The following is a 17,619-nucleotide window of genomic DNA, read 5'->3' on the forward strand; positions in this document are numbered from 1 at the left end:
GCTCATGCATGTTCACCAAAATGATTTTAAAATCATACTTATAACAACTGTTTAAAACAAACAACAGTCATTCGGATGAAAATATGACTGAGCATCAAGCCTACATAGAGAGTGATTTGAAGGTATTGGAACAGAGAGTTTCGCAAACCGAAGGCGAAAGGTTACGCGATACCATAGGACATGAAGTAACATTTTCAGAAAATTGTTTGCGAAGTAATTTTTGTATTTGAGGGCTTTCTAGTTGAATTTCTTAGTTCATTTACTTTGCTTACTTTTATACGTATTATTTAGATGGAGCACAAATATATGAGAAATGAAGGTTCTTCTAGTCCAATGGTAAGTGAGTAGGAAGGCATTTGCGTACCTCGTTATTTGCAATTACTGTTTTATGTTCGGTGCACCCATAAGCAGCTCCATCTCATTATTCGATAACAGAAGTCTATAAGTCGACGTGACATTAATGTTATCAAATAATGACCTTGGGTTTCCTGTGGTGTAAGGCGATGTAGACCTCATTCATTCCTCCACACCACAAGGTATCTCCAGTTTTCAAGCCGAATGCCATATTACCCCGTCTAAACGATCGTTCATTTCTGTGCGTCGTTGTCGTTCACCAAAATGATTTTAAAATTATACTTATAACAACAGCTTAAAACAAACAACAGTCATTCGGATGAAAATATGACTGAGCATCAAGCCTAAATAGAGAGTGATTTGAAGGTATTGGAACAGAGAGTTTCGCAAACCGAAGGCGAAAGGTTACGCGATACCATAGGACATGAAGTAACATTTTCAGAAAATTGTTTGCGAAGTAATTTTTGTATTTGAGGGCTTTCTAGTTGAATTTCTTAGTTCATTTACTTTGCTTACTTTTATACGTATTATTTAGATGGAGCGCAATTATATGGGAAATGAAGGTTCTTCTAGTCCAATGGTAAGTGAGTAGGAAGGCATTTGCGTACCTCGTTATTTGCAATTACTGTTTTATGTTCGGTGCACCCATAAGCAGCTCCATCTCATTATTCGATAACAGAAGTCTATAAGTCGACGTGACATTAATGTTATCAAATAATGACCTTGGGTTTCCTGTGGTGTAAGGCGATGTAGACCTCATTCATTCCTCCACACCACAAGGTATCTCCAGTTATCAAGCCGAATGCCATATTACCCCGTCTAAACGATCGTTCATTTCTGTGCGTCGTTGTCGTTCACCAAAATGATTTTAAAATCATACTTATAACAACAGCTTAAAACAAACAACAGTCATTCGGATGAAAATATGACTGAGCATCAAGCCTAAATAGAGAGTGATTTGAAGGTATTGGAACAGAGAGTTTCGCAAACCGAAGGCGAAAGGTTACGCGATACCATAGGACATGAAGTAACATTTTCAGAAAATTGTTTGCGAAGTAATTTTTGCCTTTGAGGGCTTTCTAGTTGAATTTCTTAGTTCATTTACTTTGCTTACTTTTATACGTATTATTTAGATGGAGCGCAATTATATGGGAAATGAAGGTTCTTCTAGTTTAATGGTAAGTGAGTAGGAAGGCATTTGCGTACCTCGTTATTTGCAATTACTGTTTTATGTTCGGTGCACCCATAAGCAGCTCCATCTCATTATTTGATAACAGAAGTCTATAAGTCGACGTGACATTAATGTTATCAAATAATGACCTTGGGTTTCCTGTGGTGTAAGGCGATGTAGACCTCATTCATTCCTCCACACCACAAGGTATCTCCAGTTATCAAGCCGAATGCCATATTACCCCGTCTAAACGATCGAACATTTCTGTGCGTCGTTATTTGCAATTACTGTTTTATGTTCTGTGCAACCATTGGCTGCTACATCTCATTTTTCGATAACAGAAGGCTATAAGTCGACGTGACGTTAATGTTATCAAATAATGACCTTGGTCTTCCTTTGGTGAAAGGCGATGTAGACTTCATTTATTCCTCCACACCACAAGGTATCTCCAATTTTCAAGCCATATTACCCCGTCTAAACAATCAAATTTTCGTCCATCATCGTGTTGGAAGAGCATGTTTAACCGTTTGATTTAGCCGCCTCTCTCAACATTGCATTTAAATGCTTTCCACGCTTGGTCTAGATCAAACATTTTCCTTCCACGTTTTTTCTTCACGAGGAAATGTTTGATCGTTTAGCCACTTCTGCCCGACAAAGCTTGCGGGAGCTCGAAATAGCAACCAATCAGAAGCTAACTAACAAACTAACCAACTAACTAACTAACTAACTAACTAACTAACTAACTAACTAACTAACTAACTAACTAACTAACTAACTAACTAACTAACTAACTCGGTTTTATTCCGTAGGATACAACAGGTAGTTCGTACCCATATGAGGTCGTAATGTACCGAAGCTCATGTAGTGCCGGAGAAATAATAATTCCACAGGTTAGTCTGAATGCATTGTTCATGCGTCTATATTTGCCATAACTGTTTTATGTTCTGTTGAACCATAGGCAGCTCAAGTTCGTTCAACCTGGCAGACTGTAAATGAACTTACTTCACGAAAATCTGGAAAACATTCAGTAACATCTCTGAAAGTGAATGTAGTATCAATAACTAATCCAACTACGCTGTCGAACAAGTGTATTTAACTCAGTGTTCAATTCCTTATTGAACAACATCTCATAAATTATGCAATCAAACTTTGATCTGCTTTTTTTTTTAGAACAGAGAATTGTTTATCATCCAAATCAGTCAGAGTTAAATCAGAGTTAAATACTCAGAAAGACTCTATTAGCGCCTAAATCTTTTCGTGACTCTGCGTGTGAATACCTTATTACGTTATCATCACATATTTTTGCTTTTTGTCTCTTACCAATTCTTTTTACATTTATAGTCGTCTTATTTCAATCATTCTTGACTTGATAATGACGTTAAACAAACGTCAAAACGTCGTCGCATTTGAAACTTTTAACTTTTCAATTTTATCGCAGTGTTTTATACTTAAATTATTACTATTATTATTAATATTCTTCTTCTTATTATTATTATTATTATTATTATTATTATTATTATTATTATTATTGTTATTGTTGTTGTTATTATTATTATTATTATTATTGTTATTTCAACAAGAAAATTAACGATAATAAAATAACATGACGTTTCGACGACTTCATATCGTCATTGTCAAATGAGTAAAAATGGAAATAACGGAAACGCATATTTATAGGTATTGAAAGTGAGAAAATAAATTAGCATGAAAGCATTTATTTTCTCACTTTCAATACCTATAAATATGCGTTTCCGTTATTTCCATTTTTACTCATTTGACAATGACGATATGAAGTCGTCGAAACGTCATGTTATTTTATTATCGTTAATTTTCTTGTTGAAATGTTTCTCAAAATCGTTTCTCATCAGAAATTATTGTTATTGTTGTTGTTATTATTATTATTATTATTATTATTATTATTATTATTATTATTATTATTATTATTATTATTATGGCACATCACAACTCTATCGCCAGTTGAGGTAATTGGCTTGGACCGGAAACCGCCGATCGGAGTCTAGTTCACCAACTGCCACAAGACCGTCACAACAAGGCCATTCACTCCTTGTTTGTTGCCTTTCCCTTGTACAACAGAACCCGTTCCTGAGAATGTGTGTTGTTGCAAGCAAACTGGCTTTCTGGATTGTTTCAAATGATACATGAATCCCCAGGTCTGGTAGGAAATCCTTATGTCTCGTGGTAATGGTTCCCAAAGCTCCAATCACAACTGATACCACCCTTGCCTGTACTTTCCATATCCTCTTGAGTTCTCATGCGAATTCTGTGTACTTGTCTATTTTCTCCTCTTCCTTGCTCCAAGTCCAAGAATCTGCACGGACTGTAACATCTATGATCATGCACTCTTTATGTTTCTTCCTCACGAGGACTTCTGGCATGAATCACTTCATCCGTTTGAATAAGTCCCAATGCAGTTTTACATCCTCGTTCTCGCTCACTGCTTCTGCCTTATGATCATTCCATTTCTCTGCGTGTGGTAATCCATACTTCTTGGCCAGGCCCCAATGAACTCCTGTGGCTATTCTGCCATGTCTTCTCTTGTATTCTGCCTGTGCCATCTTGCAAAACTCACTCATCAAATGTGTTAAGTTATTGTCTCATAATTGTTCTGGCACACCCTGGATAGGGGTGATGCTGGCTGTTTCTCAAGCTTCGCTTACCTGTAATTGGTGCGAATTGCTTGATCCTGGGCAGCCGCTAACAAACTTTCCGTCTCTATCTTCAGACTCCCAGCTTCTGCCACCGCCAACTCTCCGGACTTACAAACTCTTCTGTATATCTTACATGTTGTCTATGTATGACCTTCCCTCTCCATCCATCCAACTTGTTGGTTTCCTGTTCAACCTTCAGCTCCTTTGCTGACACATCCCTCCCCTCTTTCATGCATGGTTTTACTGTGCAATAACTGAGAATTAATCTCATGGACATTGAGGCAGAAAAATATCTAGTGTCTAATAGTGAGACCAAGAACGCGTAAAAGTCGTGAATACCTAGAATTAGCAAGGACGTTTTTAAGTTTTCTCTTTTTCCTAGATCCATATGCGAATGAAATTCTTTGTCCTCAGGGATTGAAAATTCTGTGTCGTTGCAAAGTTCTAAAACTATGCTAACAAATTATTTGAAATAAGTTATGTAAAGCTAGTAAGTAGGATTTAATGTTATTTTTCTCATATTTATATACATTTTTATTTTAATTTTTTTCCTTTATCGAGATACGTATTATGTAAATCTACTTTTAACAAAAGTTGGTGTGATGTCTCACGACTTTACCGACTTAATTAAGCGTAGATGTAGATGCAGATGATGACATCCTCCTTTCCCTCTACATACTTTTAAAGGCTCTCTTCCTCTCACCTTACAGTCTCCACTGCCATCAGACCTCGACCGCCTTTGTCTCTAGGAATATAGAGTCTATCTACATCAGATCTGGGATGAGCTGGGATGATGATGGCGATGATGATGATGATGATCATTATTATTATGATTATGATTATGATTATGATTATGATTATGATTATGATTATGATTATGATTATGATTATGATTATTATTATTATTATTATTATTATTATTATTATTATTATTATTTCTTTTATTTAATTTTAGTTTATTTCTGTTTCTTTTGTAGGAGATGAACGCACTCTCCTGCGAATTAAGCCAAGAAGAGGTACTAGATATCCGCGCAAAGGAAAAAGGGCTTCTTTAAAATCCCCTTAAGAAATGATGTTACCAAAATGCTGGAGAATACTATCATTTCAAAAATTAAAGTGTGCGCGTTTCTATTTCTAAGGGTTTTGTGTTGACATATTGTGCATATCGACCGATACCATAGCACGCCATTACTTACTGAGATTGCGCAATGGCCGTGGGCGAGCTTCTTATCAGCCATACGGAGATCTCGAGCGTAGTGGCGTGCAGAGTATCAGAGCATTAGGAGAATTTTGCGTTGAAATGTTCTGGCCGTTTTGACCTGAAAAATATATTTTGCCCATTTCTTGTGTGTTGAAAAACTCTCATCTACTTTCCTCAAAATTGCAATCAGTTTGATCGGATCCTACAAGTATTGCGAGTTCCAAGGGATTCGTCCTTCACCGCTGAGAATCAGCGTGAGGGCTTACGTCGATTTAGCACATCTTTAAAGATAATTTAACAAGAACTAAGAAACTAAATAACAAACAAAGACCACAGTCAGTTTTGTTACATTGAGCTTGAACCGAATCATCAAACGATTGTTAAACGGTTAAAATTCGCTCATTTCGAAGTAAAGGTTTAAAAACTGTTTTGTTTTGTTTTGTTTTTTTTTGTTGAAGTTGCACTTTATTCAGGTTACATTGCTGGTAATTACTCCAGATATTGCGGCTGAAATAATGAGTTCAGTGCATTGGTTTGTTCATTATACTTTGCATTTTAGTAAACGAGTTAACACTTTGCCTTCTTAGTTTGACTTCCGGTCCTGGAACAGGCTAGATTATTAAATATAACTATGCTTTATAAGTGGTACAGTCGGACCCGCGTGAATTGATGACTCTCCACTTAATAGTTTTTTGTAGACTGAATTTTAATTATGCTGATCAAAAGTTGTTTTCGTCTGGTACCAATTCGATGTGAAGCAAAAGTTCTGTTTTGAACTGTTTCCTAGTAAGCATACAACAGATTAAATACGGCCAAATTAGTTTTTAAGAAATAACAACGGATTGTTTACTTTACGTCAATACGTATTGAAGTTTTGACTTTCATTGGAAAGAGTGTTTTGACTTTCCAGAACTTGACTGGAAAAAACTCTTGTATCCGTTTTTATTATATTTTTTTTGCGTAATTCCGCCGTGTTTCAAGCTGAATTTGTACCAGTTGCTCTCTATCATTTAGTAAACTAATTAGTGCTAAGACTTTTAAGGCTGGTTTCCATATGATCGCGGATCGCAGATCGCAATAAGGTCTGCGATCGTCTGCGATCATATGGAAACTACTTCTGCGACCGTCTGCGATCATCGCAGACGATCGCAGAAGATAGAACCATGTTCTATCTAAAGGCTGGTTTCCATATTATCGCAGACGATCGCAGACCTTATTGCGATCTGCGATCCGCGATCATATGGAAACCAGCCCTTAGATAAAACATGGTTCTATCTTCTGCGATCGTCTGCGATCGCGATCGCAAGGTCGCAGACGATCGCAGAAGTAGTTTCCATATGATCGCAGACGATCGCAGACCTTATTACGATCTGCGATCCGCGATCATATGGAAGCCAGCCTTTAATCTCGAAGTGATTATTGAACGGAGATACCTATTGTACCAGACCTGCTGTACCAACAGGTACAGTACTATTAATTAACTTTCGATCTTGTAGACCGTAGCAATTAAGATAGTTTATGAAAAAAGGAGCAACCTAGATTTGGAGAAGGTTGTGTTCTTTATTTAGCTTTCGTTGTAGTATGCAGTTATGTAATTATTTAACGTATGGTTTCTCTTGTATTTAGTACTATTGCGTAATGCTGATTGCGTTAGCCTAAATTTACGGCAGGCGTGATTTTGACAGTTGATTGACAGTTCCCGCCTGTACGTTATAAAAGTAATGAGACCAAATCCTTCGTCGCCGTCTTAACTTTCAAAGAGTGATGCTGTAAGTCTTATAGTGTGAACAAATAAAAAAAGTTCAAAAAGAAGCATAAGACTACACGTTCCTTCCTTGCTCTGTTATCATGACCCTAACAAAAGAGCTTAAAACAATCGAAATTAGATCAAATTAGTTCAACTTTAAATTAAATTTTGAAAACAAAATTGAGGTGGTGATTTTCAACCAAACCAAGGCAGTTGTAACATAGGAACCACAGGAGCTGTCACCAAGAAAGAAAACTTGCAGCTCGTGCGTCCTTCATGGAATTTCCATAGTAACGTTGACTTGACTATAATTTCGACGACTTCAAGTTTTGCTTCCTTTTTGAGAGATTCGTCAACATGAAGCGTTGCAGCAACTAAACTCGCAGAGAGATCTACAACCATCAGAAATAAAGTCAAAAAAGCAAGGTAAATCCATCGCGGCGAATAAATGAATCAATTTCTACCGGATCCATGCCTATCTGGTATTTGAATTTGGATCGATGATTGCTCAAGAACTGAAACAGTCTCTGTCGCCAAAGTTTTTGCTCGAGGAAGCGTACTAATCAGGCTAACATATTTCTGGATTTTTTTCCCTTTCCAAATAAGTTCGGAGTGGATGCATGACCGTAAAACGCAAAACTCACCCGGAACCTGCTGAAACCCCGTGGAAACACTAAAAAATATTAACGTGTAAAAAGAAAACAGTATCAGTGAAATAAAAAAAAACAATTGGAGAAAGATACCGCAATATAGGTTGTTTCACCTAAAAAGGATAAGAATTGGTGTATGAAACTAAAACAAGAAGGGAAAATTGGCACGTATCAATTTGCGTCACAAATTGACGCAAAAATAAGTAAGAAAAGTACGCAAGAAAAGTTTGTAAGTAGTTTATACCAACGATACAGTGTTGCAAGAAGTTTGTTCGACTATTTTAGCTAAGAATTAAATTTTCTGAAATGAAGCAAAACGAGACGAGACTAAGAAATAAAACTTCTAAAGAAATAAAGAGAATGGACTGAAAAACTGAGCTCAAAAGACTGCTTTGCGGTTAGCAGTATTACGTTTAACGGCGTGTCAACACTTCAAGAAAGACAATATCTCGTAAAACAGCAAACCCGCTCACAAAAAAAATTAATAAATATTGAACTTAACTTTTTTTTCTGTTCATGAATAGGCGGTATCCTGAACATACCACATTCTGATTGGCTCCGGGAGCGGGCCGCGGTCACGTTAACCGCGGAATAATTAATTAGATATATATCACGGGATGAAATGATTATAGATTCAATAAAGTACACTTAAAGAACACTTCCCATAAACATGTCTTTACTTGGCCTTTAAGAAATCACTTGAAGGACGGGTAATGAACAACTTAAGCGATCTTTAAGTTGCCCTCAAAAGATTTGGAAAGAATGCTTTAAGTCTTTAAGTTGTAATTAAGTAATGAAATTTAAAGATTTGAAAAGGGTACTGAGGCAACTTTTCCTTTTCGACTTATAGTGATTTGTAGGAAAGGAAACACAGTCACTCATAATAGCGCTAGCATTAAGCAAAATTGCTAGCATGTATTATAAGTGATCGTGTTTTCTTTCCTATCGTTGAACTTCTGTCGCCATCGGTACATCTGTTAATGTCCCATAAGAAACTCAAAACCACTTTTATTCGTCATCTTTAATTTCCCTTTTTCTCATCCCTAAAGTTCCATAATAGTCTCAAGCCTTCGAATTCTTATATTTGCCTTTTAGTTCATTTCTGCCTCAGAAAATGGTAATTTAAATAATCAAGGGATAAAGACATTTTCTCCACTATAATCTTTGAAAGCAATAACAATATTGAAGTATGAGAAAAAGGGATTGAAAATGAGGTATCTCAGCTTGCATTTAATTTAATGAAAGCTGATCACTGGAATCGATGACTGCCTGGATCTCGGGAAGGGAAAAATACATACAGTGAAACAGACTAATCTATTTCAAAATCCGTTTATTGTTTCTTGGTCTCCTTGCCAGTCATGTCCAATACCCGTGTTATAAAATTATTTGCTGCCTCATTTTGTCAACATTATTGAATTAATAGGCAAACAGTTTGTTGTGGAATAGACCAACGAAAAGAAATTAGAGAGAAAAAAACACTCTGAGATAAATCTTTTTTTAAATAAGTATACAGTCGAACCTCCCGTAATGTACATATGGTAATTCCGGAGACCTAACCCTTTTGCCAGTGCTTATCGAAACCCATAGTTATAACTTTTCTTTGCTACAAGTATATTAAGACTGGTCCAGAGTTCTTTTAGGCTAAAATTCTGAGGGTCTATGGCGATTATTGTTTGTATTTCACAAATTACTTAATACAGCGACTGAGACAATTATTGCGAAAAAAACTTGACTCTTTTATTACTCCAGGCGGCGCTGTCTAAATTTTCAGGGGATGGAAAATACACAAAAGGATAAGAAAGATAAAAGATTAGAGAGTGTTTTTCCTACAAGGGATTCAATATGTTTAAAGTTTATTTCAGTGTGAAGTATGGTGCATTTGTGTTTTATCAATTGTTTCAATGCCAAGCTATACCGGGAAACACTTCCGGTGGTTTTCACTAGACACATGGTCACGCAAGTAAAAAAATGAAATCCTCAACCATTCAATAGATTGTTAAAAGTCAAGAAATTGATATGTTGTAGAAGAGTGATACATAAACAACGTGTGAAAGCTACGGGGCTGTGCGATATCTCATAATCGAGTTATTCGAAAAAATGTACCACGTAAAATTACAGAGTTTAGTATGGGACGCCATGCGTGTGATAATTAATAACTAGTGAGACGATGACCTCTGAGTGCAAGCGGTATTGGGTTGCGGGCAGCCGTTGAGAATTTGAAAGCATAATAAGACTTTGTATGGGAAATAAAATACCGACGATTTTTACGCTTAACAAAACGCTAAATTTAACTTTCATTCAATAAAATGAATAAAACTGACTCACTCTGGTGTATCCTTGTGAATTTTGTAGCCTATTTCACCGTTTCGAGCGTTATCTTGGGTTAGTTATTACACGGGCCGTAAGGCGGACCGAGTTAAGGTTTCGGTAGCATTATCAAATTCTCTTTTCTTTTTGGGGTCGCGTTGGGCCGAGAGATAAGACTTCGGGCCACGAGTTATTGTTCTCGGTCTCGTTTTTTTGTACTCGGCGGGTACGAGTTACGTTTTCAGTCGTGTTATCAAATTCTTTAAATTCTCGGTCGCGTTCTTTGTTTTCGGGCCGTGAGGAGTGTTTACAATATGCGAGCCAGACGTGCGAGGCATGAACAAAACATGCGAGGCATGCAAGGCATGAACAACCCCAACATAAACTGCTAACCGTTAAGCTAACCGGGGAGCTATTTAATCTAACCTAAGTGCTAGGAGTGCTCTTTAAGCTAACCAGAGTGTTTTTTAGGCTAACCTTAGTGCCTCAGGGTTAGCTTTGTTTAACCGAAAATTTGGCAACTAAATCAGCCTATGACCTCGCGGGCCAAGATAGATAAAGATGTCTCACGTTAAATAGAAAAACAATCAATGTAGGAACGGTTTCTGTCTTCAAATGAAAGGTGAATAACAAATGCCTCCCCTGAATTTCATTTAAAAATATAAACAGCGAAACATTGAAAAACGTACAAGGATATAAACGTACGCGTGACGCGTAACGTTACTCTAGATCCGGAGGGGGGGGGGGGGGGGACTCAACAGATGCTTGGGTAGGGAGGTGCGGCCCGGACGTTCAAACCCTGACCCTGTTTAAGACACAATTCTCCTATCCCGTTTAAGGTGGAATGGTACCCTCAAATATAAAAAAATTGGTATTGAGTTTAAACAAATAGTCTTCCATGTCATGTAATTATACTGACTGAGAGAAATTGTTTGACAGAATTCAAATTTTTCAGGCCCTTTCTAAGACATTTAACCCTAAATCACACCCTGTTTGCACTGGCAATCACAATCTGTTTAAGCAATTAGGTCTAGGGATACCCTGTTTAGGACAGAAAGTGATGAAATAGATACCCTGTTCAAGACAAAACACCCTGAAAACCATTCCCTATCGGGCCGCACGTCCCCGTTAATATCGCATAAGAGAGTACCCCCCTCCCCCCCCCCCCCCCCCTGGTCTAGATTCTAGATCATACCGAAAATTACGATCCGTCATTGACCCGGCGTCACATACATATTAGGGGCGTACAAATGGTTTCTGTCTCTAAACGAAAGGTGAAAACGTAACGATTAAAGCCCGGGGATTATAAAAAGCATTGGTATGACAAATGTCCCCTGTATTTCATTCTGACTGCACGAAATGCAATTCTATCTGGTGGTTACTTATTGCCTCACTATATCTCTCTATCTATCTATTTGGTAGCCTGCGAGCAAGCTCTCTTGGGGGTGGGGGGTGGGAGGGGGAAAGAGGATCCACCCCCAAGAGAGCTTGCTCGCAGGCTATCTATTTGGGGGAATTGGCGATGCAGGAGGTTATCAGTGTTTGTTGTAGGCTTCACGCACCACACAGTCAAATATGGCCCGAGTATGAGCTGGAAACAGCTTCTTGTTGTCATTGGAATCAAGGTGAACCGAATAACTATGGAGGAAATGAGGACTGTGGGTACATGTTTCCTCCTTCAGGAAAGTGGAATGATGCACCATGCCACAGTTCTCTTCATTACTTCTGTGAAACCAACGGTGAGGAAACATTAGAAATTGCTACAAAAAGAAAAAAAAATCACCTGCGATGACTAACATGACCTGCGTATTTTCAACAAAAGACAGGCATATACATACTTTCCTTCAAACTGACCAACAGACAGTTTTTATTCATAATCATAGCTAGGCGTACAGCTTTTTTTATCACTTAATGAAAATCAAGATGATTAGTTTTTTTTACCACTAGGAGGTGACTAGAAATTAGATTACTAGAAATCATTCTCCTCTCGATAACTTTCCAAATAACTACTTGCTATTACATACTCCTTTACTTTGAATTTAAAATATTCTATTAGCCTGCCAAGCATAAGAGATACGAATCAGCACAAAAGAAAACATATATTAATGTATTTTCAGGCAACATGACACTTAGAAATAAATCGTAAACTGAGATGCTAAAATGTCAAAAAGAGCGCGTTGAATTTTTTTTTTTTTTTTTTTTTTTTTTTTTTTTTGCCGCTCTCCAGTCACAACTTTTTTTTTTTTTCGTTTCCAGTCAAGTGCCACTAGCTTCATTCCCTGGGCAGTGGTGTGCGTGTGTCTCCTTCCCATTGCCTCTCGTCCAATCAAGGCTATGGATCAACTCGTTTGTTTTCTTTTGCCCGTGGATACCGACTCAGCGGTCCATCATCTACTAAGTGCGGGAAAAGAGGAGTCTGGAGCCGACAAGTTAACACAATCCGCTGTAATGGTCAGTAACAATGCTGGTCTGTTGCCATTGTGAGGAAGATACTTAAAAAAGGAGACAAAAAATCAAAAACAAAAAACAAAGGATTCCAATCAATCAGTCTACTGAAACAAACATAAGTGAAATAATATATAATAACAAAAAAAAAAAATAAAGGTTTACATGGAGACCCAATGGAGAGCAACATTTTGATATTATGTTTGAAGTAAAAGCTGCCATTTGCTTTCTTTCTTGAAAGCAACCCTCATTTTTTCATATTGTTTTTCGTTTATAATTATGCTCTTACTGTTATCTCCAGGTATAGAGTGTCAAGCTCTTATCATCAGCCGCCTAGTAATGATTAATTTACGAATGTTTGAATGTGAAAGCTTTCTAGCCAAAGATTCAGTCCCGATGAACTAAAACGTACCCCGTCTGTATTTGGAGGGGTAAAAATGGTGCACAGGGGTCAAGTGTGGGAAATAGTTTCAAGACATCACATCCAAATTTAAAATCAATCGCATTTTACTGGCAACTGAACTACTAATTAAGGGTAGCCATTGTAACTATGGATGATTCGCATGAGTGGATTTCAGATGAAAGATCTTTGCGTTTGTCTGCAAAAATGTGGTCGTTTGCATGGGAGAAAGTTGGGAATTATTTGAATGCCCTGTTCCATTATTACCAAGTACATGTCGACCAAGCATTTTAAACTTCCTTCCAAGAAGTTTGAAGCTTTTTGTATTTGTGGCAAACTGTTCAGAGAGTGTAATTTGAATTGACTGAGGCCAGACCGATTTTTCTTTAAGCGAAACAAGTCTTGTATGAGAGATAGAAACCTCAATGATATGTTAAAAAAACAATGAATTGAAAAATTAATGATCAGACTGGATGCTGGCTATTAATTTTTGGGAAGTTAAAGTGTTAGTGAGATGAACTAACCAATATTTGCTCATCCGTGTCAAATACGACAACGGTCATGTGTGTTGATTAATAGGCTTAAATAGACGTAGTCTTTTTGATGGGATATCCACTCATCAATAATTAAATTTTATTCACATAACTGAAAAAAAGGAGGGTTTCCTTGTTCACCAACTCAACTTCTATCTCTAATGGAACAAATAGGAACCTTCAGATTAGAGTACGAGTACAACTTTCAACTTTCAAATCAATCACATCCCCAGAACTCTCCGGCTCCTTCCCGTTGTTTACCAGCAGATAAGGAGACCCTAGAAACAAGACACAAGATTAATGTGACAAGCAGTCGTTTAAACCACGTGAACCAGAATTGAAAAGACTGTTATAACTGAGTATTACCAGTTATATCATGATTATCAAGAGTTAAACAAACACACTGATAATGGGAAAAAGTGGTAGTATTTCAATTTTCTTGAAATGAGCAAGGCACTGTGGATACCGATTCTAGACACCCAGTCAGACTCCATTCGCACGAAACTATATTTGTCTTACCCAGTGAACGGACATAACTCTCACTTTATAACACCTCACTGAATGAACACCGAACAGTAACGTTAATTCCTAAGTTAATTAATTCTATTTCACACCTTTACTTTCTGTATAAATTATCTTTTCTGTTACATTCTTTACCTTATATATGCCAAGATTACACCGAAACGTCGTTCCGTTTTTTCGCTTATTTTTATAGTCAACTGTATTTCTAAATTTAATCTTATTTTTGATTATTGATTTTCATTGAATACTTAAATCTTAGCTTAATTACATCAAGTTTATTTATTCAGATATATAAATTATTATGACTTAATGATTTATTTTAATCTTAGCATTATGAGATCGCTTTCCACTTAGACTACTAATATCTTGTTTAGACAGTCAATGTAAGAAGTGAAGTCGACCGGATACAAATATGTTGAACGAACTTCGATTTTCTCTTTTTCCAGACTTTCAAAACTAAGGGCGCGTTTTTTTTATCCACAATTCTGGAATAAGAATGGTTGGTACGGAATGCTAGGAATAACTCGGATTGTCTGCCCGGAACGAAGATGTAAGGCATTTCCACCTGTTCTCGCAGTTTACTGTCGACGGAGAGTTGCCATTTTTCTTCATGTCGTCGACTATCATTTGCCAAATTGCCCTTTTCTTGTACGAAACATCACTGAAAAAAAAACCTCGTAATTTTTGTACAATGAAATTAGAAGCAATGTTTTATTGTGTCCAAAAGTGTAACCTGATTTTTTCTCCGGTAGAGACGTATTTGAATCCGCAGCGCTCATCTCGCCGTCCGCCATCTTGGATTTTCATTCGCAACATTCTGTTCATTCTGCCCCTTGGAGCAGAATGGATGGAATGGCATTCTGTCCATTCCGGAATAGGAATGCAGAATAGAAAAACGCGCGCATTTTACATTCTGGTCATTCTCATTCCAGAATTGTGAATAAAAAAACGCGCCCTAACATGGTAACCCTTGTGTGGATAGTTCAACATTTGCTTCAAAATAATCAATGTTACATTACAAGTATTCAAAAGTGACGTCCGAGTACAATCGGATTACCACAGGGTAAAAATATCTGTGATACATGGCGCGTATCCACGTTACCAAATGCAGTAAAGCCTCGGTCAGTTACTGTAACGTAATCAGTTATTGATTATCTAAAACAATCAATAACAATCAATACTAACTGAGACCTTTCAATGAGGAGTGAGTATCACTGAGGATGATTTGCTCAGGAGCCGGACCGACATTATTTTCTGTTGCCGCTTGTGACCTCGTTAACACCGCAACTGGTATTTCGTTTGATGCTGCAGGAATGTCCAGGATTACCTGGCCAGATTCACAGCAAAGTATTTTTCGGAATTCTTTTCTGAACAGAGGGTTCATTCCCGCATAGATGAATGGATTGATGGTGTTAGACAAACTCAAGCAAAAAGCGCAAAGCAATTCAATATTTCGTGGTATGTTCGCTGCAATACGAAAGCGAGTCAATATTGTGATGACCCAGGCTGGCACCCAACACACCATAAACGCAAACACGATAACAAACAATGATCTGCAAATTCGAATTTCATGTGAGCTGATGCTTGCATTCCGGCCTGCTTGTGCGTGAAGAGCTTGTGCCGTCCCTACGTTGTGTTCGCGAATCGTTTTCAAAACTTTGTTATAGCTAAATATAGTAACAGCCAGTGGAATTACCAAAAACAGGCCAACGACGACGAAGTAATGGATGATCCTACTCACTTTGTTTAGATGTTCATTTAAACAAGCTGCATAGCCGGGCATGAAGTGAAACCTCTGAATATCAGCGAGACGAGGAATCAAGATGTAGGATGCTACAATCATCCACGTAGACGCCAGCAAAATGAGAGACTTCTTTTGCGAAAATAGCAGTTTATATTGGTGGTCAGACTTGCATATCCTCACGTATCTGTTAAAAGCTGTCAGACCCATGGTTACAGGTGAAATGTACACAACAAAAAGACTGAAAAACGCGTGCATTTCACAGAGAGTTTCTCCAAAAGGCCATCTTCCCGAAATCAGCACCCCTGACGCAAAAGGCATGACGAAAATGGCCGACGATAAATCGCTCAAAGCCAGTGCGATGATGTAAAGGTTTGTAGTTGTACGGAGTCTGGTATTCCTGTATACCGAGATACAAACTAGAATGTTGCCTAGTAGAGAAACGACATTAAAAACAATCATTGAGCCAGCTTCTAAAACTGTCAAGAAGAAACTTCGCGAGCTAAGATCATCAGCCATTTTCTCTACCACAAAGTTGGTACTATAAAGCTCAGAGGTCGCAAGGTTCGAATGGCAAAAGCGAAAAGTCGCCTGGACTACTGAATAACGTCGACCCTCAATGTATTACTGAATAACATTTTTGTGTAAGCAGCTGTTTATATCACTTACATCAGTTTAATATGAAGCGTCAGTAACAAAAGCTATTTATGACTATGATTAACACAAAAAACCCAAACAACCGAGGTCATATCAAACCGATGAGACACAGTGTTTCATCGCATATTAAACACCGAGAAGAGAGTTGAACCGCAAAGCGGAGTATTTTTGACGAACTTCGAGGTTTTTGATGTTGTGATGAAACAGTGTGACGAGTGTTTGATATAGCTTCTCAAACAAACTGATTTTGTAGGGGAAATTAAGGGTGCAAAAACGAGGAGTTTTTCATCAATATCCAAACACGCCACGGTGCATGATTTCCTTTGTCTTTGGCTTTTGAATTATTAATGAGTTTAAGAATCAATGATGAAGATTTTATTTTAAAATTAGTAATCATACGAAAAAATAATCCTTCATTTATCAAAAACTTGTTTTATTATTATTATTTTTTGACATCCAGTAATATTTAATTTCTCCAATATTGACCTTTGCATGTATTTCAAAAATCGCCTTGGCAAAATTCACACGATGAAATGTTGCCAGTTTAACGCAGGTGGGTTTATTTGGGTAGGTAATGGGTTTTTATTTTCAGTTGACGACAAAGATGTGGTCAAACTTACGACTGTTCATTATTAAAGGTTTTAATCACCCGGAAAGAATGATGACAGCTTCCTTAATTATCGATGTTATCGACCATAGCAAAAGCTGTTCAAAAATGAACAACCAATCTCCGCTTGACCTGAGCGTTTCCAATTACTTTGAAATAGTAATTATATTAAAGTGTGTGCTTTCGTATTCACTGCTATCAGAGACCTCTGCTAGCAGGGAATTTCTCATTGTGCTTAGTGCTAAATGAGGCTTCGAGCTGATATTTAATGGAATATTAATCTCTCTGATTAGGAAATTTTAATTTATTCAAATGTAAAGAAACAGCGGCGGGGAACGTTTCAGCTGAGTTTGAAATAAAGAAAATTTGGCCCCTTCCTCCTGCAGGGCCTTATTTTAATTATTTTAGAATGAAGTGGGCGTCTTGAAAGCCCCAATAACTTACCGCACCCAATAGTTAATTTTGTTATATCCGCTTTTCAACAGCTAAGATAAAATTTAGCGTTATTTAATATTTGAATCGACAATTCGAAAACGTGTTTAAATTCTCAACGGCTGCCTGTAACCCAATACCGCTTGCACTCAAACGCCATCGTCTCACTAGTAATAAATTATT

The 17,619-nt window shown here is 37.4% G+C and overlaps 3 protein-coding genes across 6 annotated transcripts in view; 2 read left to right on the forward strand and 1 right to left on the reverse strand.

Moving 5' to 3' along the window:
• The window catches only part of LOC146473970 (uncharacterized), a 29,443-nt gene extending 21,983 nt beyond the window's left edge, over positions 1-7,460 (forward strand). For 2 of the 4 annotated variants that reach the window (XM_085117628.1, XM_085117630.1), the window contains exons 6-10: positions 292-336; positions 890-934; positions 1,488-1,532; positions 2,335-2,415; positions 5,172-7,460. In XM_085117628.1, the coding sequence (XP_084973754.1) occupies positions 292-336; positions 890-934; positions 1,488-1,532; positions 2,335-2,415; positions 5,172-5,249 (294 nt within the window). In that variant the 3' untranslated portion in view covers positions 5,250-7,460. The remainder of the gene's footprint in view (positions 1-291; positions 337-889; positions 935-1,487; positions 1,533-2,334; positions 2,416-5,171) is intronic. The other 2 variants (XM_085117632.1, XM_085117631.1) reach the window with 2 other exon arrangements.
• Positions 7,461-11,739: 4,279 nt separating this feature from the next.
• Positions 11,740-13,751, forward strand: LOC146473971 (uncharacterized). The gene is made up of 2 exons (XM_085117663.1): positions 11,740-11,838; positions 12,356-13,751. Exons 1-2 carry the CDS (start codon positions 11,740-11,742, stop codon positions 12,581-12,583), a joined length of 327 nt encoding a protein of 108 aa, XP_084973789.1. The 3' UTR covers positions 12,584-13,751.
• Positions 13,752-13,822: 71 nt separating this feature from the next.
• LOC146473972 (melatonin-related receptor-like) lies at positions 13,823-16,595 on the reverse strand. The gene has a single exon (XM_085117633.1). It carries the CDS (start codon positions 16,257-16,259, stop codon positions 15,180-15,182), a length of 1,080 nt encoding a protein of 359 aa, XP_084973759.1. The 5' UTR covers positions 16,260-16,595; the 3' UTR covers positions 13,823-15,179.
• Positions 16,596-17,619: the final 1,024 nt, after the last annotated feature.

The sequence above is a fragment of the Pavona decussata genome, unplaced genomic scaffold (assembly GCF_977016875.1).
Source record: "Pavona decussata unplaced genomic scaffold, jaPavDecu1.1 SCAFFOLD_92, whole genome shotgun sequence".
In the NCBI taxonomy this organism is placed as follows: domain Eukaryota; kingdom Metazoa; phylum Cnidaria; class Anthozoa; order Scleractinia; family Agariciidae; genus Pavona; species Pavona decussata.

Excerpts from the sequence above, each read along its gene's own strand:
- LOC146473971 (XM_085117663.1), top strand. The coding sequence starts at position 11,740 with ATGGAGGAAATGAGGACTGTGGGTACATGTTTCCTCCTTCAGGAAAGT. Across the intron at positions 11,839-12,355 it reads TTACTTCTGTGAAACCAACG|TCAAGTGCCACTAGCTTCAT; the intron begins GTGAGGAAACAT and ends TTTCGTTTCCAG.
- LOC146473972 (XM_085117633.1), bottom strand. The coding sequence starts at position 16,259 with ATGGCTGATGATCTTAGCTCGCGAAGTTTCTTCTTGACAGTTTTAGAA.